This window comes from Canis aureus, chromosome 31 (genome assembly GCF_053574225.1).
Source record: "Canis aureus isolate CA01 chromosome 31, VMU_Caureus_v.1.0, whole genome shotgun sequence".
In the NCBI taxonomy this organism is placed as follows: Eukaryota; Metazoa; Chordata; class Mammalia; order Carnivora; family Canidae; genus Canis; species Canis aureus.
This window is the reverse complement of record NC_135641.1, coordinates 31,980,516-32,000,095: the sequence shown is the minus strand read 5'-3', so window position 1 is coordinate 32,000,095 and position 19,580 is coordinate 31,980,516. Positions and strand designations below refer to the sequence as shown.

The 19,580-nt window shown below is 40.2% G+C and overlaps 1 protein-coding gene and 1 long non-coding RNA gene across 7 annotated transcripts in view; one reads left to right on the top strand and one right to left on the bottom strand.

Moving 5' to 3' along the window:
- Positions 1-6,189, top strand: part of SPTSSB (serine palmitoyltransferase small subunit B) — a 29,124-nt gene extending 22,935 nt beyond the window's left edge. For all 5 annotated transcript variants that reach the window (XM_077880192.1, XM_077880189.1, XM_077880191.1 and 2 more), the window contains one exon: positions 4,631-6,189. In XM_077880192.1, the coding sequence (XP_077736318.1) occupies positions 4,663-4,893 (231 nt within the window). In that variant the 5' untranslated portion in view covers positions 4,631-4,662 and the 3' untranslated portion in view covers positions 4,894-6,189. The remainder of the gene's footprint in view (positions 1-4,630) is intronic.
- Positions 3,242-15,193, bottom strand: LOC144302645 (uncharacterized). 2 transcript variants are annotated; one of them, XR_013369596.1, is made up of 4 exons: positions 14,563-15,193; positions 14,055-14,096; positions 12,811-12,912; positions 3,242-3,482 (listed from the first exon to the last, which is right to left on the bottom strand). It is a non-coding gene; the product is annotated as an uncharacterized LOC144302645 (long non-coding RNA). The 2 variants fall into 2 exon arrangements; XR_013369595.1 differs by lacking the exon at positions 3,242-3,482 and having other exon boundaries at positions 12,650-12,912.
- Between the last annotated feature and the right edge of the window lie 4,387 nt (positions 15,194-19,580).

Genomic DNA, 19,580 nt, shown 5'->3' with positions numbered 1-19,580 from the left:
GTGGAAGAGGGCTGCAGGATCAGGCCTCTGCATTATCTGCAAGGTCAATTCCAGCCTGCCAAAACCACCTGATGCTTTCCCCTCCTTGCAGTTGCCTAACCCCCGCCACTCCGGTTCCCGTGGACAGAAAACAACAACACAGAACTTCCTGAGCAAGCCCAGCCTCTCCTTTCGTTCCTTCCCTGCACGTTTCCCGTACAATGCTCTCATTTCATGACTCATACACGTGGGTTCATGGGAACACGTGGGGTTTTCTTATTGCTCTATTTATTCTTTCTTGTCCATACAGGCCAGAACAAAGCCCTGCCCCTGAGTAATGTGGGTCATAAGTCCCAGGTCCTCTCCATTCATTCTGGGAGAAGAGGTGTAACTTCATCTCCTTCCTCACTGTACACAAATCTAGTGAGAGGAAAAAATCATCACCTGTTGATAAAAGGGCAATGACATTTAGAAATAGAGGGCTGGGTGGTTCAGTGGTTGGGCATCGGCCTTTGGCCCAAGTCGTGATCCTGGGGTCCTGGGATTGAGTCCTGCATCAGGGTCCCTGCAGGGAGCCTGCTTCTCCCTCTGCCTATGTCTCTGCCTCTCTCTGTATGTCTCTCATGAATCCATAAATAAAATATTTTTTAAAAAGAAATAAAAATTAGTCACTTACTCCTTCATCAATTAAAGATAACTTTTTAGGGGACTCCCAGGTCCTTACTGTTTTCCACCACCCATTCATTTACTGGTTCCTTTAGGATTCAGTCTCTTCCTGTGGTTCCCAGGACTCTAATGTTCCTTTTTCCTCTTCCACCCCTAAACTGGGTAAAACTCTGCTTTACCAAGTTGGGTGAAGATATTTTTCAGAATTTCTTTAATAATAGAAGAGTTTATTATTTTGACATCTTAGCATGGTTTTACCCATTAGTACGTCGCTAAGAACCTTAATTTTTGCCGGTTCCCAGAAACATTTATAATAAATAGGTATTCAGATTCTCACTTGGTCAGAGGAGCATCTGAGCTGTGGGAATTCAGGAAAGAGTCTTGAGTAAGGGAAGAGTAGATTCTGGGGAAACAGAGGGTAGGGCTGAGCTCTTTCAGATATCCTACACACCTGATTCCACTGTCCTTACTCAACTTTAAGTCTTCTAAGATCACAGAGACCTTCACTGGAATTTTCATCCATCTAATGTCAGTTCTCAAGATACAGGATGTTCCCTGCTTGGTCTAGTCACTTGGATTCAGTTGGACAGACCAATTTCAATGTCAACCAATTTAATATCAATTTGACGTCAGCCGCATAGACTTGGTCCTTTGCTTTAAAATGAGTGATTTGGTCCAGGGGATCTCTACAGTCCATCCAGTCATTAACATTCTAAATTTCACCTTAGCCACCTAATACATGTGGTAAATATTACCTCTAATGTATATCAGTGGAATGTACTCAGCTGAATTATAATCCTCAGGGGCAATGATGACTGTTTCTGTCACCATGGCATCTCCAGTTCCTAGTGCAAATACCAGCATGACAATCATTATTTTCAGTAAATAAAAGGGAAGGAGGGAGGGAAGGAGACTAGGCTTTCTCCAGTTAGATTCTGTCTTCCTATCTATGTGCTTCCTCCCTATGCAAATCTTTTGAACTGATCCTTTACTTGCATTTCTGCTAATCCTTCCAGCAACCTTAAAACAGTAGGGATTATTATCTCCATTTTACAGGTGAGGAAATTGAGGCCCAGAACAATTAAGTAACTGGGCCAACATCTTACAGCCAGTCTGTTGAGTAGTCAGGACTTGAACCAACATTTATCTTTATTCCCAAACCCATACTCTGCATTATGCAAAGCACTTTCCAAACTATAAGTGATTCTCTGAAAATATAAATTGTTTTGCTATTAGTATTAGAGAGACTCTCTTAAATCAAATCCATTAGGCACCTTAGCGTATGGTCCCACACTGGTCCTCATGTTTTTAAAACAATGGCCCAGAGAAAGCCTTTCCTTGGGCTTCACAGTCCATTCCTCCAGGTAACACTTCGACCCTTTGCTTCACCCCCTACTTCTTACCTGGAGTTTCAATTGCTTCATGTTCCATGGGGGCTCCTGGCCCTCCCATTCACCCAGTGGTGTACCCATCACTCAGCATCAGCGGTCATCCTATCTGCTGAAGCAATCCCACCCCTGAAAGCACAGCCTCCTTAAAGATGTAGGAAAGTTTTAAAAATCATCAAGCTTAGAGGGAATTTTTTTTTAAAGGCAACAGACTACTGCCTCCCTCACTACCAAATATGGAAATCATCTTACAAAAGCAAGTAACTGAGAACAAGGAGATTTGTTGTGTGCTTGAGTAAAGTTACCATTTCAAGTCCTTTGTTTAGCTTTGCCAGGATAGGGCATTAGGTCTTTAAGGAAGTGGGCAGCCTAATTGCACATTTCATTGTGAGAAATGAAGACTTTAAGATGTTTGCTGTCATCCAGGTCTAAGTTACCTGTGGGTAATTCATTTCATGGCATTTCTGCCATCCTATCTCCTCAAATTCAGCCTTTTCTCCTACTTTCCTCCTTAGGACCTTCCTGCATCCTTTCCCCAGGTATTGCTCATTCCTGACCCCTCATCCACTGTGTGTTTGTTACTTGGCCCAGTGTGCTGCCTATAAGAGCACCTCCTGTCGACAATGCCGACAAGACAATGCCGGCAGTTTCGGGGACAGATTCCTTCTGAAGCCATTGCTGTTCAGAAGAAATCACACAGTAGTACTCAAAATGCATTTGTTAATGAATGAGTGAATTCTTCTACCCACATTACTCATCTTAAAGAGTGTTTTTTGTGTTTTTTTCTTTTTTTTAATTTTGGATGTAGTCCCAAAGGAAATTTTAAAATGGGCTCAAAAGGAAGTAGAAATATATTACCTAAGCAAATCTAGAACCTAAATATAGTATTATTCTAACAATAGACTGCAGCAGATGGTTTACCAATAATAACCAACTCTCTCTTCTCACCTTTTCTTTTTTTTAATGTTTTATAAAATTTTATCCCACTTTATTCTGCAAAAATGCACGTAGATTCTAGAACATACTATAATTCTATTTTCTTTTTTTTTTTCAACTGCATCAGTAATTTTTTTAAACTATGGTTGACATATAATGTTATATTAGTTTCAGGTGTACAATGTAGTAATTCAACACACTCACCGGTGCTCAGAAGTGTAGTCACCATACAAAGTTATTAGTTATTATTGACTATATTTCTTATACTGTACTTTTCATCCCTGTGACTAATTTATATAGTTACCTTGCTACCTAAGAAACAGTTAATAAACCATATTTAAAAGCGCTTGTCATCAATAAGGGAAAAAAGAATCAAAGTGAGGGGAGAAATCAATGGCTTTTATTGACTGTTGGACTTCAGGAGACTGATGTGAGATGTGACAGTACCAGCACTTTTACGAGTCCGAGCTGGCTACTGAGAGTGCTGGGAAGTGACACCAGGGGCCGGGAAAACTGGCAAGGAAAGAAAAACTTTTAAAAATCTTGATTCTTTAAATTGTTAGCAGTATCCAACCGAAGTCTTACCAAGCATCCACTGGCTGGTATAACGCATGTTGGTGTGCTTCAGATCTATTGTCTGTTTGATTGATTGCTTTTTACCGTTGAAAACAGTGACCATTGACCATCTCATGGTTTCTGTGGCTCAGGAATCTGGGCACTCCCATGATTGGACAGACCAAGTGTGCTTCTTTCTCCACTAGCAAAAAGTGCAGTGATACATACACAATATTGCTGCCCAGAGAAGCTCATTAGAGACTCAGCACCAGGGTTTTTATCGGGGCTGGTTCTGTGGACACTCTTTGCCTGACAATTGCCAAAATTTCAGACTTCCAGAATAAAGTAGGTGTTCACCATAAATTACGGTGTTTGCACAGTTTAGGCATCGTGAATCATCCTTAACCATCAGGGAATAGAGAGAACATTCCAAAAGCCAAGTTCCCAGATGCCAGCCAAGGGCCAAAAACTTGCAAGCAGACCTTTCTAAAAATAGCAGCCTCAGGCTTGCTATATCAACTCTTCTCTGTACACCGTTCTTTAAATCTTTCAGAATACATGTTGTAGGAAATAGAATATTCACACTCCTCACTCTTTGTATACATGGCTAAGGAAAATGTGGTTATCCTTCATTTTTAGATATTTTCACTAGACTAGCAATTATCATTTTTAGATAAATGTTACTATTATTTCTTTTTAAGATTTTATTTATTTATTCATGAGAGGCAGAGAGAGAGGCAGAGACACAGGCAGAGGGAGAAGCAGGCTCCTGCTTCTCAGGAGTAAGCAGAAGAAGCACAATGCAGGACTTGATCCCAGGACCCCAGGGTCATGACCTGAGCCAAAGGCAGATGCTCAAGCGCTGAGCCACCCAGGTGCCCCAAATATTACTGTTATTAATAATATGGTTGCCCTTAATCCTAGTAGTAATTCTTATTCATAGTGACAATGTTATAAATTCCTATGATTAATATACTGTGAATTATTTCTACGTAGGAATCCTAAAAGTGATCCATCCAATGATCATTAACATTCTGAGATCATGAAAATCTAAGGAGATTCTGTGTTCGGCTCCTTATTTTATTTTTCTTCTAATCTGTTAACAGGACAGACTTATTGCAGCTTGAAGGAGCCAACCATGGATTTCAAGCGTGTGAAGGACTATTTCTCCTGGCTCTACTATCAATACCAAATCATCAGCTGCTGTGCCGTGTTGGAGCCCTGGGAACAATCCATGTTCAATACCATCTTACTAACTATTTTCGCTATGGTGGTATACACCGCCTATGTTTTTATCCCAATCCACATTCGTCTGGCTTGGGAATTTTTCTCCAAAATATGTGGCTATCACAGTACAATTTCTAATTGATCTTGTTTGCATTCTGTGACTCGGCATTGCCTATGTATATGTTGCTTATGACTTACAATTTACGTGAATACTGATCTGAAAAGCTCTCTTCTCTATGCACTCTTATATCTTGCCTGAAACGTGGGATAGAGGTCTCTTTAGGTTCTTTTATACATGCTACATTGTGCATCAGTCCATACATACAAACACTTTACCTCACATACCAACCATATTCTCTCAACTTAGACTTTAGATTTTGTTTTTAATCAAGAAACTTCATATAAAATTTTTCTGAAAGGTAGGCTTATAAGAGACCTACCAGAATCATATTTAAAATGTTCCCTTGATACCTATTCTGTACTAAAGGGTATATTTTTTAAAAGAAATTGTTCATAAGCTCCTGTCAAAAGTATCCTATCCTTGTTTACAACATATAAAAAGATGTGAATAAATTATATGGGCCCCCTAAAGTCTTATTTTCTAGTAAACTGCTGATACCTAAAATTCTTTTACTTCAAGTGCAAAAGAATAGGCTGGAGGCAATTATCTCTTTTCAGACATGGTTCATGAATTATTTCAAATGCCTCTAAAAGTCTGGCTTTATAACAGTTTAAAATCAACAATGTTGATTTTAGATAACCCAGTAAGTATTATAATACAAAAAATATTAAGTGTAAGGAACAAAAAATATAATCAAAGTAAATTCAGATATTGTGACTTGCAATGCTGCCTTGCCTTGCATGATGCTGGGGGGTGGAGGGAAGAGAAAAGAAATTGCTTTCTTTCTGTGGTTTCACTCAGTGGAGCTGGGGTGGGGGGGGGGAGCACGTATTAGGCTACAGGAAGAAAAGCTAATAAATAGGCTGGAAGTAATACTCTACCAGCAGGAACTCGACAGCTCCAGTTAAACGCTTTGATATAGTGGCTCCTTTGCAGAGCAAAAACAAGATTTATTAAATTTCCTTCAAAGTGTTTATCTTAAAACAAATACAAGTTTTTAATTGTACTGCTGAATCAAATGTGAATGCCAAAGACCAAACCTTACAGTTTGTCTTCCCTTTCAATAAATATTAAGGTTCATAATTCTAGAAGGTAAAATGTAAATAGTTTTTGGATAATATTTGCACCCATGTTTGTGTTATGGGGAAAAAATTTCCAAGGAAAGCTAGAGAGAAAGATGTTTGGCATGCCAAATTAACATGCATGTTTCTTAACACAACAAACGTGTTTTGAAGACAAACCAGATCTGAACATGTACTTGTTGATTTTTGCAAAATAAAATTAGGTTTAATTTTGTAAATAAAATATTCACCTCTAGATTTGGTTTTTCATACTGCACTAAATATCTAGGTGCTTACATCCACATCTGTCTCCAAACTTATCTTTTTCTTACTAATCCAATGTGGCAGCTGATCTTAAAACAGCAGGATATAACAAACACTTATCAAGGGTCTTCTCCATGGTGAACACATTTTACATGTTGGAGTAGATATTAAGGTCTCCCGGTTATATGTATGGAATGTGGAACCTGGAACAGAGGCATTTCTTGTTTAAAGTCCTTTAGCCACTAGTGGCAAAGCCAGGAAGCAAATCCAGGGCAGGACCTCACTGGCCCCTGAAATATTGGCCACATGCAAGCCCATGGGAGGACAACGTGAGCAAATGAAAGATGATGGGATGGGGTCAGTGACATGTTTCAAAGCAGAACCACATTGACTAAAAGGGTCAAGGGCGTGAGGAGACATCTGAGGTCAGAGGACCGAGAAGCCCAGCTGCCAGCTTTCACCTTTGCTGCTTACCCAGGTGCTGTGTTCACCCATTTCTATGCTGTCCAGGCCCATATGCCTATTTTGAAAGATTGCTTTCACTTTTAAATATTTAACAGAGGATTCTCAGCTAAGCATGAACTTGGACGCATTCCCAGCTCGCAATGATTCAACACCCCTATAGACATGGACCCCTGCTAAGTAGTCTTGGAATTCAATTACAAAGGTACTGCATTGACCTTCTTAAAAATCCTCCTTCCAAAACTGAGAGTTAAAATAAATGTGAATAGACACAGTAAAGCTTAATAAAAGATATTGCAAAGCACCGCCCCAGGATGTCACTTTGAAGGTAAGCATTTCCTCTGAGCAATCGAAGTGATAAATACAGGGCCCAACAAATAATCAAACATAGTTCAGGGAAAAAAAAACCCATCTGCATGCAGAAGGGAAGAAAGCCCTACCTGCTGTGCTTGCTCTGTCAATTTTCTAGACGCAGAAATGCTCTCTACCATGACCATAGTTAGCCTAGATTACAAACACGTTTTATATGCTTTTTCTTTTCTTCTATTATTTGTATATTTCAATGATGGTCACGGATCTTTTAAAAATAGAATAGCCAAAAGTTTCATGGTTAAAATGGGCTTGCGTTTGTCACTCACTAAACTTGGAATCATAAAATATGTGGCCAAGTCACTGATATTGGCCAAGTCAACAGCTGCTTTTACAACAAAAAATACAAAATGCAGGGAAATTGGGCAGTTTTAACATCATGATAACACTGGTCAGTTGTTGTTAATAAGTTGTGTGTACCAAAAAAAAAAAAAATCACTAGTTCACATTTTCTACTTCTTTCTTCTTCCATCATTACCATATTTAGATTCTCTCACTAGGAGAACATGTCCCCCTGGAAGGCAGAAAATCTGTTCTTATTTCTGAATCCCCAGTATTAAGCCCGGTACACAAGACAGAGTTTAGCAGATACACATTCTAGAACACATTACATGGTTCCCCATACCCTGTATCCACACAGAAACAAGGAAGCTCAGTATTTGTATTGGGCCAACCTCAGAATGAAGCTTCCATCTATCAACCAAAAGAGGAATGTTCATTCATCTGTATATTCACTTATTCAACAAAAGTATTAAAAGCCAACTGGGTACTGATAGAGGAATGGAGAGGTGGATAGACATCCAATGAAGAGAGCATAGTAGAAACTAGGTGGTAGGTATTCACCTATCTGTTGTAAAATCCTCTTAACTTTACTGCGTGTTTGAAAGTTTTTATAAAAAAAAAAATGCTGTAGGAAAAATCTACCACGTGCTAGTCGTTGAGCTTGCCACTAGGAAACAAAGATAAATATGAGACAGAAACAGTAACATCCCCAAATTCATGAATCATACAATCTGGTGCACAAGAAAAAAAAAGCAAACAAAATATTTATGAGTTGTGGTAAGGTCTTATGAAAGACACAGCAGAGTACTGGAGAAGAAGCAACAGGGGGTCGGCGAGGGTGGAGCAGTTGGGGGACACAGTGAGACTTAAATCCAAACGTCTCTTACTGTAGGACGGTAAGCAGGGGGACAATGTGGGAAGGAGGTGATCTTACGCTGTAAGACGGGGACACTGGCTGTTGTGTGAGGCTGGATGGGCTGGGCAGGGGTCAGGGCAGGGAAGCCCCATGAGGAAAGGCCTGCACTAAGAAGGTAGGATCAGAAGCAGAGAGACAGATGGTCTGATTTGACTCGTATTTTGGAGCTAGAAAGTCAACATGTCTTGCTTCTAGGTTGGATCAAAGGAGAAATTCCATTCGGTAATACTCAAAACCTTTTTCTTTAAACATCTAACCCACCCAAAAGAAACCTCCTTCTCATTTTGGTAAAGTTATTTCCAGGGCTAATTAACTATCCTAAGAGAGGTTGAAGGAAGCCAATTTCATATATTTTTCTATTTTTTCCAGCTTTTAAAGCTTCACTGTATCTCATCAAGAGTCCTTATACTTCTGGCTGGAAGAAAGGACTCTGATTTTTTTTTTCCCACCATGAAATAGAATGTTGTTCTCTCGGTATTTTGCATCATCAGAACGGACTAACCAAAATCTCAGTAGCATGGTTGTTCTAGGGATTAAATGATCCTAAGACTAATTCTGGAGCTTGAAAAGGCTGTGAAAGCACACTTCAGGGCGGGTTCTCTTTGATTCATTCCCGAATTATTATGCTGACAACAGTGAAAATAATAATATCGAGAAGATTATGGCAGTGTTATTGGAGCAGGGCTGACTGATTTTCAATTTCAGTTATTTGGTTTGAAATTATTAGGAAATAGGAAGTGAAGGAATTTCAAAATGAAATTAAGTTGCCTTTACTATAATGGCAAAGCCTATTTCTGTAGCTTTTTTTGTGAACAATGATGACATATACCATTAACAAAATTCACACTTCTAATCATTTCCAGATGGAGTTCAAAATTCAAATTGCTGCTTTTTATTATTGTACTTTTGTTCCTAAGAGAGGCAGCACTTAACCCAGATGTCTGATTGTGGGGGAGGGGAGACTGCAAAATAGTAGAGAGAGCACCCCAGGTCCCTCACAGGCACAGGCACGCGTGCACACACACACACACACACCTGGCAGTAGGTAGATTCCCCCAATGGCATCATCTTGATCATTAGGGATGCAGTGACGGAGGAGAGCCCCAAGTTGGATTCCCAGTCAGCAATGAGACTGGAGAAAGGGACAAGGAGGAAGAAGAGACAGAGATTGGGGGAGAGAAGGGAAGAAGGAAAAAGGAAGAAGGCATATATTTTTGTTTTCTGAGTTTATACTAGGAAGCTCACACTTCCAAGTACAGTGTCCCTCCATCTCACCCCTCAAAGAACTTCCCTGATCTCATTTTTTTTTCCTGACATGAGCCATATCCAAATGTTTTACATCTCGTTCGTGTTAATATTTGTTTCTCTTGTTAAAATAGTTCACCTTTGTCCATGGTTAAAATAAGTTTTCTGAATAACCAGGCAACTGATCCCCACCCCCATCCTCCAGTGGGTCTTATGTCTTCCCTCCCCTATGGCCTGGCTTCTAAGTTTCACTGCCTCACCTCAACCCAGCCCCACTATATCACTATTTTTCAAAGCTCAATAACCTCCTTAGACTATGGACTTGGGTCTCTCCATGGAGTCTTCAAAGTAAGAAGTCTACAGTCTAAGAAATCCTCATGACTTTCAGCATCTCAGCTTCCTGAAGCTGTCCTGGTTATGGATAGGAACCCTTTTTCTGGAATTCTATGGCCTCTGTAACCTTAGCACTGACCATCATTGCTATGGGAGGAAGGTAACACAGTCCATAAATAAAAACAAACACACACACAAAATCCCAAGGAAAATCAGTCAGTCCTTAACCTCAGGGTCAGCTGAGAAAAATTCAGTTCATTGCATAAGTGGTGGATTTATAGGCGAGGCCTTCCAGGGGGTTCTACAGCCCCGCCCCCATCGCGCCCCACCCCTCTTCACGGCCCTCCCCCTGCCGACTCTTGCAGCCCCAGGAGAAAGGTTCACAGTCCTTCTCAGCAACCTCAGTTTTCACCACTGGAGAAACACAAAGGACCGGGAGAGAGGAGGACCAGTTCTGAGTAGAATCTAAAAAGTGGGAAACAGTTTGGTTCCTGTCCTGGTCTGGCCAATGGACAAGTAACCTCTGATAGTTTATCTTTCGCACCTTATCATGCAAAGGCACTGCATCCTCCCAGCCCAAATTACATTTCCCTGAGCCAGAAAAAGTAACTGGCTCCTAGCTCCAAAGGAGAGGGAAAAAGGAAAGTCTAGTTACCCACATATGCATATTCTGTGTCCCTCCTAGGTCAGTTCCCAAAGAGTCATGTGGGACTTGCTTCTGGAGAGCACAGGTCATGTGTTTTTTGTGTGTTTTGTTCCCCACATAATTTTATAAAAGCTCATTAAGTGAACTGATTGATGAATAAGCCCTTTTACAATTCCAGGTTGGGAAGCCTAGAGTCTTATTCCAGATATGATCTGTCATTAGATTTTGTACTGAGTGATTCACCTTAAAGGAGACTTTTTAAACTCTGCTCGAGTAGATGAAGGTTTTTGAGAAATTGCTGACCCTCTGTTAGGTTCTCCTACCTGTTACTCCTCTTCCGCTCCTAAAACCTTTCCTTCACAGCCATCCCCGCATGCTCATTGCTAAAAGAAGGAGGATTTTTAAAGCTTAACTGATGAATTTGCTCAAGTTCCACACCATTGGTTCTCCTCTGTGGGTATACGTTAGAATCATCTGGGAGCTTTAAAAAACCACCAGGTCCTGGCCCCACCCCCGCAAATTAAATCAAAATTCCTGAGGGCAGCCCCAGCATGGTAGTTTAAAAAGCTCTCCAAGTGATTCTAATATTCAGCCTAGACTAAGAACCGCTTTACCAGGGCTTCACTAGATGCTAATTAAGTCCCTTAACTCCAGCTTAAAGCTGGACACTCCACTTATCTCTCCCACTTGTTGGGTTCCCCAGACATACCTAAGACATGGTCCAGGCTCCACTGTTTCTCTAGATACAGTCCTCATCGTAACTAATATCACTTCCCTACAGTTTTTCTGTAAAAGCACTTAACACTCCCTTAAGAGCCTGAAGTGCTAAATAGTTAAGAACATCATACTCCCCACCAGATTTTGTTCCACGTAATGATGTCTTCAATCATTTCATCATGCATCATTTAAAAGCAGTAAAATATCACAATTTATGCTTCTAGGCTTGAAGCTCTAAGTACACTCAATCTTCTGCTGATGAGCTTGGTGGAGCTTTTTCATTTGCAACCTGAGTACAAGATCATGTCACAATAATTTGGTTAAGCCAGATAGATAGTGCCATCAGCACTGCTGCAGAGCGTGCAAGGCTTCCACATTTCACCGTACCGTGCTGTAACGCATCAAGGCGTCTTGTGGATGTGTGATTGTACCTTTTGTTTTAATTACTTGCAGTTACCCATCCGTCTTCCGTATAATTTATACATAATATAGGAGATTGCTAAAAATCAAAAACAAATGGGGACCAGCCTTAAAAATTCCCTGAGCAGACAAAACCAGTTTAGTCATATAATAAGCAAAGCTTAAGTTAGCTTGTTTTGCAAGATTAACTTGACTAGGTCATTTCTTGCTTGTGCCTCTGGAAATCATAAGCAAAATAGTTTCCCCAAGTTATATGAGGTAACCACAAACCAATTCCCTATTGTTTAAGAAAATTATAATATTATAAAACCAATCACTGTGAATTGTGTATATAAATTATAACAATACACCCCTGAGTCTCATTCTGTGTATTAGTTTGAGTGCTCTCAGTTTGAGAACCATCTTTTTTCTTTTTTTTAAGATTTTATGTATTTATTCATGACACACAGAGAAAGAGAGAGAGGCAGAGACACAGGCAGAGGGAGAAGCAGGCTCCATGCAGGGAGCCTGATGTAGGACTCGATCCTGGGTCTCCAGGATCAGGTCCTGGGCTGAAGGCTGTGCTTAACTGCTGAGCCACCCGGGCTGCCCGAGAGCCACCTTTCTGGTATGTGCACAATAACCTTTTACTAATTACTACTTAGGTGATCCCTGGTTTTCTGCTATTATGACCTTTTGACAATACACACACGCACACACATTTTAAACCATCTAAAGCTATACCAATATAGTTGGTGACAGAAGCCATTCTAATTAGAAACTAAGTTAACCAAGTGATAATGAATAATAGAATAATAAAAAAAGAAAAAAGAAAAAAGAAAAACAAATACCAGTCGTGAATGATGAAGAGATAAATGCCAACCAGAGAGCAGAAAAATCCAAGCTCTAGTTCTTGCTCCGGTAGCTGTGTGTCATGTTGGGCAGGTCACTTTGCTTCTCTAGGCTCCAGGTTTCTCTTTTTTTTTTTTTTTTTTAAAAAAAAACTGTTGTGTGGTTTTTTTTTTTTTTTTTAAAGATTTTATTTATTTATTCATGAGAGACTCAGAGAGAGAGAGAGGCAGAGACACAGGCAGAGGGAGAAGCAGGCTCCATGCAGGGAGCCCAATGTGGGACTTGATCCGGGGACTCCAGGATAATGCCCTGGGCCAAAGGCAGGCACCAAACTGCTGAGCCACTCAGGGATCCCGGCTCCAGGTTTCTCTGCTGTGAAATGAGGCACTCACCTGGGATGGAACATACGTGTTTGCCTTTTTTGGGTTCTTCAGTCACTAACAGGGCCTTCCTGGAGGGTGTGTTGAGAAGCATTCTGGGGCTGTATCAGTTCACTGGAAAGAAATCCATGATCAACCTATCAGTGCCTCTCAGGAGAAGGAAAGTGAAGCTTAATTTTTACTGGGTTGAACACAAGCGAATTATTTCCCAACCCAATACAGTGGATGGAAACAAGTAGAAATCAAATGAAAACTATTTACACCACCCTAGTGCTAGTCTTTATAGCCATATACAGACATGTGTACACACACACTGGCATATAGCTGTCTTTACCTGGTCACACTCACCTGTCAGCTCCAAGTCAAATTCTACATCTTTTACTAGGCCAACCACATACCGTAATAATAAATCGTAACATTTGGGCAGCATGTATTAAGTGTTGGGCACTATTGTAAACATTTTGCATAGGTAGTTCACTTAATCCTCACAGCAATCCATTTAGGGAGCTACTATTATTAGCCCCATTCTATAGAGGGAGAAAGCTGAGGCTACCAATCATGTCAGGGACTTGTTCAAGGTTACATGGTCCCTGAGAGAGCTGCGATCTGAACTGAGGCAATCTGCACCAGAGGAAAAGTGCTGAACCATTGGATGAAACAGTGTCTTCTTCTGAATGTCTGCGTCAACCATCCCCCTACACCATACTCTTTTTTTTTCCATTCTATTATTTACTGACTCCATGTGGCTACCAGAGATCAATCCATGTGGTAAAGCACTTCGAGATTTAGACAGAATTTTACAGAGGGTGACCATACATCCTGGTTTGCTCAGCCAGTGTCTGGGGGGGTGGGTGTTGGGAAAACTCAGAGGCTTTCTACCTGAGATGATGCCTGAGTTACTTATTAAAGAATAAATAGCAATTGGCCACCTTAAAATCAGCAATTAAAGTCAGTTTATCCTCCATTGTTAACATTCTTCCATTCCAGTTGGTCATATTGCTTGGACCCCAAAATACATTCTTTCTTTTTAAAGATTTTGTTTATTTATTTGAGAGACAGAGGAAGGGCAGGGGGAGAAGGAGGAGCAGATTCCCCACTGTCCCCATGGAGCAGAGAACTGGACACGGCAGGGTCCTGAGATACATTATTTCATAAATGGAGTTGACCATCCCTCCCCAAAACTCAAAAAAAAAAAAAAAACCATTAAGTTATGGGCAAGAATAAAGTGCAGTCCTGTCACAACTGTGGTTACTTACTTTACATACGGAAGGCTTAGAATGTCACTTCCAGGTGATGTCCTTGGGTTGTTAGAAAGGGAGGGAAAGATTTAATAAAACTCTTGATTAGGAAAGGAGAAAACATTTCAGGGTAGCAGAGAGTGAGGGAAATTGTTCCCTTTTACAGGCAAGAGCTTCAGACTCTCCAATAAATCAAAGGTAATGAGCCGGTAACTCCTTGAGGATGTGCGGGTAAAAGATGCTAGATTTTGGTGAGTTTCAGACAAATATGGATTGGTTCCACCTAAACACTCTGAGCCCTAGTTTAAGGATGGTTGAGCCAACAGGACAGCACACTGATCAAAGAAAATAAAAAGGGACACATTGAAATCCTGTTTTTATTTGTTTCTGTTTCAGTGATCATGTCTTTTATTTAACAGCCATAGTTTTCAAATTAATTATAATAATGATTAACTTTCAACCTGACCATGACAGTGACTTTATTCCACAGACACACAAAGACACAAGCCTCGTAAGACACATTTACCTGTAAGACCTGAAAGCATTGAGAAGCTCAGAGAAGATATCTCAAGGAGGACATGGTTGCTTCTCACTTCTTCAAACCCTGGGTTATTCTAGGTTAATTACCATAATGGGACACTCAAATCAAGCTCAAAAGTTGATCTGATTTAAAGATGGTCATAAATCCTGGAAACTTGAAGTTTCCTGCCTCCCAGATAAGATGTAGGAGAAAAAATGGTAAAATCTATCAAGATGGTGCGATCCTGACTCTTCCAGAGACAGAAACAAACTTAGAAAAAAACAATAAAACCAGTCAGAGGTGGGGTGCCTGGGTGGTGCAGTTGGTTAAGCATCTGACTCTTGGTTTCTGCTCAGGTCATGATCTCAGGGTTCTGAGATCACGCCCTGCATTGGGCTCTGTGCTCAGCATGGAGTCTGCTTGGCATTCCCTCTCCCTCTGTCCCTCCTCCTCCTCTCTCTTTCTCTCTCTCTCTCTCTCTCTCAAATAAATAAATCTTAAAAAAAAAAAAAAACAGAGGTGATATCAGTCTATTGGGAGGAGTTAAAAACCAAGATCAAGATCTGGGCAAAAAGAAAATAATCTTGCCAATTGTTTGGATTGGCAAGAGCCAGGAGAACAGAAATAGGGTGTCAAGACCAAGTGGGAAACTCCAGAACCTGGAGTGGGAATAGTGCCTGGAAACTCCATGGTTCCCACTGTTGGTAAGACATGTCTGCAAGTTCTAAATTCCAGGCTGCCCCTTGGAAGTGGGGAAGAAGGGGCATTTGGTCAACCTGATCCAGCCTCCCAGGCTCAGTGCTCAGCACCAGCTCCACTACTTTCAGAGCACACTCTTGGCATAATTTTTGGCTTTGATGAGGTACTTCGGATGAATCAAAAGATTCAGGAGGGCAGCAAAACAAATTTCCACTTGAAGTCACTTAACATCAGTGCCTACAATTAGAGCGGCCCTAAGAGTTACAGCAAACCCAGTGTGCTCATTTGCACACTTCTCTGCAAATTAGAACATTTTTCATAAAGATGTCATGGCCTTCCCTTTATTAATTTGTTTAGCAAAATTTGTGTTCACAGGACAAAGGTGAACTGGAGCACAGCCCCATTTGAATTATTGCAAGTCCTATAACAGTACACCTTGTTCCTTTTTCAATTTTTCATAATGCGTGACATAATTTATTTAATGTCGATTCTCCCCTTAGACCATAAGTGCCATGGGGGCAGGAATTGTCTCTTTCTGTCCACTATTGTATTCCTGTCACCTGAAACACTACTTGGCACCAAGTGGCCCTCAATAAACGTTTGCTGAAGAGATACTACTCGCTCAAAAATTGTCGGGAATAAAAGAGAAAACATGAAGTACCCATCACAATGCCTGTCAACTGAATCAACATTTTTTTAATGGAATCAATGAATGCAGAAGATCTTATATCACTCTCTCTTGATGCCCTGTCTGGTTACTTTCCCCCTTTTTTAGGTTTCTTTTATTACTATACATTTCACAGGAGCGCTTCCTGCTTTCACTTCCTCTCTAAGCTCTTCTCCAACTCCTGCTATATTGGCTTCATTGAAACCATCCCCTTAAAGCTGCTCCGAAATCCAAACAATTTCCTTGAAACTCATCAGTGTCTGTGACACCACTACATATTTTTTACACAACCGTTCCAGCACTTTCTCCCTGTCACTGACATTTGATTTTCTCCTATTCTCTCTGTGTCTCAGCGGGACTCATACCTTGACCTTCTGCCTTTTTGCTTTCATTAAAATTGGATTTAGCCAATCTTGGCTTCCACTTATCACTTCTTGCAGATGACTTCAACATTTCCAGATCTTCCATATTTTGTCTGACTTGTAGTTCCATATTCCCAACACCCTGAGAAACTAGCCCTTCCCTGATGCTCTGAGAGTCTTTTCATGCTCCCTACAATCATAGCTTATATGTCTGTCTCTACCAGCCTCCCCTGGAATAAGATATGCAGCACTTAGTGTAATTCTTGACACAAAACACATGATAGTTCTTTGAATGAAAGAATGAATGAGTTTATAAAACTATTACTAAAACATTTTCATTCAAATCTCTTAGAATATCTCAAACTTTATACCAAATTGTGTCCTTTTCCCCTGAATTCCTTTGCGTCCTGAATTTCCTGCTGTCGGTAGGACTGACATCCACCTACCTGATCCTAAAATTCTCAAGTCCTCTATGATTCCTCTCCATTTCCCTCATATTTATCAAATCGTGTACATTTCCTATGATATTCTGCGTCATGTCCATTCTCTATCCCCACCATCAACTCGCAAACCTAGCAAGGCCTCAGGTCTCATCCGGATCACTACAACAGACTCCCTCTTCCCCAACATGCAACGATTCTCTATTATCTGCTACAGGCTTGTAATCTAATATTCTTGACCTAGTTTTCAAGAATTGCCATAATTCAGTCCCCCTCCTTCCCCTACTATTGGCTACTGATCAAACTTCAGGTCAACATCCACTGCCTACTCCAGGCAAGCTGTGCTTGCCATTGATCACTCGGGTGGTGGCTTGCTGGCTTATTCTCTCCCTATCTGAAATCCTTTCCTTCTCCACCATCTATGGACTTCTACCCACAATTCAAGACTGAGATCAAACGATTTCTTTTTATTAATGGCTCTACTGATATATCTTTGACATATAAAAATTGTTTGTACTTAATGTGTATGTCTTGACATTTTGACAGTGAAATAATTGCTTATGCAGGAAAGTTCTTGTGACCATTCCAACCACCCACCTCCTTTTCTCCCATAGCACTTAAATTCTGCACCACAACCTCATTCAGAGCTTCATTTAGGGTTTTGCCCTGCTTTTTCTATGTTTACTTGTTTTCCCAAAGAGATTGTGAGCTTACTGAGGACTGCAGCTATGTCCTGAGTTTTCAGCAAGTGGTCAATAGACATTTGCTGATTGATTAATTTTATCAGATTTGGATACAACTGTGACTCATTTGAAAGATGAGATATAATCCCTAAAAGCAGACTGCCACAGATAACTGGGGGAAGCAAGACTCATTTTATTTCCCTGTAAAAGTTTGAAATGAGTTTTCCGAACAGGAAAAAATGTGTGCTCAGAATTTTATAATGACAACATTTAAAATACAACACAACTTTCAAATCACACTTACCAAGGATAAGCAGGATATTTTGGCAGAAAATGGGAAAGGGAAGACCAAATAAAATCAATGAAATCCCTCATACATCCTCACACAAACTACAATATACAAATGTTCTCAAAGATCTATATCCCATCAACTTGCCTGACACTATAAAGATGGTCCTAAAGATTGAGATTTTTTCTTCCCTTCTCAAGAGAGAGTCTCTCTCCCGAGTACTTTTTCTTTTTGTTTTTAACTTTTTATTTTAAAAATAATTTTAAACTGAGACAGTCAGTTAAGCAGCCAACTATTGGTTTCAGCTCAGGTCATGATCTCAGGGTTGTGAGATCGAGCCCCACATTGGGTTCAGCACTCAGTGTGGTGTTGCTTGAGCCCCTCTCTCCCTCTTCCTCTGTCCCTCCTCCCATTCTCTCTTCCTCTCTCTCTCTAAAATAAATAAATAAATCTTTAATAAATAACATGATTTTAGACTTGCCAGAAAGTTGCAACAATAGTACAGAGCATTTCCATATACCCTTCTTTTAATGTTAATATGTTGTACAACATACGTTGTACAGTAGCACAATGATCAAAACCAGGAAATCAATCATGGTACAATACTATTGACTGAACTATAGATTTTACTTGAAGGTATTTACTTTTTCCCTTTAATGTCTTTTCACTGTTCTAGGATTGATTCAGGATCCTGTATTGCATTTGGTTTCTCCTTAGTTTCCTCCAACCTGTGTACTTCCTCAGTCTATCCTTGTCTTTCCTGACTTGGACTTTTTAATGAGTACTAGACAGGTATTTTGTAGAATGTTCCTTGACTTGGATATATCTGGCATTTTCTCATGATTAAACAGAGGTTTTATGCCTTTTTGACAAGATTACTATGAAAGTGATGTGTCCTCAGTGCATCATATCAAGAGGTTTGCAATACTGATATGTCTCAGTACCAGTGACATTATCCTTGGCCATTTGGCTACTGTGGCATCTATTGGGTTTCTCCATTGCAAGTTACTATTTAACTGACAAATACAATGGGAGAGATACTTTGAGGTTTTGCTAATCATCTGTTTCTACTCCAACTTTCACCCACTGATTTTATCCATCAGTTGATTTTGCCTGCGACAGTGGTATTTGCCCCGATGGCGGTTTTAGATTTCCCTCATTCCTTCTATGTTTATTAATTGGAATTCTGTAAGATTCAGTGTTGATTAATATATTATTGATTTATGCCCCTTAGCAAATTCTTAGTATGACAAGCACAGTTCTGGGAGTCTATGAGATCTTTGTCTAGCGATAGCTCTGCCCCAATGAGATTTATCAACTTGGGAATGTCTGTTTTATACTTCCAAGTCAAAAAAGGTAACCTAAAGGATATCTTGCAGAAAAATGAAGAAGGAAGAAGAAGACAAGGACCAAGGAGAGGAGAAGAAGAAAGAAAGAAAGGAGGGAAGGAGAGAGGAGAGAAACAGAAAAAATTAACCTTTTGTATTTTTCTTAACTATTGGTTGAGGGGACACTTTTATTTCAATGGGATATACCCATATTGAATCACAAGAAAAGATCTAGAAACAAAACACGTTTCTGGCACCATGCCACCTGGGTGAGTTATACAGTAGGGTAATACATTGATGAGGCCATTACATGCCATACAATAACCACTATGGAATCCCTCCTACCTCTACACCTTGAAACAAGAAACAAGGGCCTCAAGCCACAATACAAACTAGTGGAGTGGTAATTTGGAAGGTTGACATCAATCTTTCAGGGCTTAGACATCCACAGAAAAAATTTAGTGTAGCCTGTCTGAAGAAGGGAGAAATATCTTCTTGGGTTGGGGATTGGGGAGGCAGAAACCCACAAACCACAGTACCCCTTTCTTAACACCAA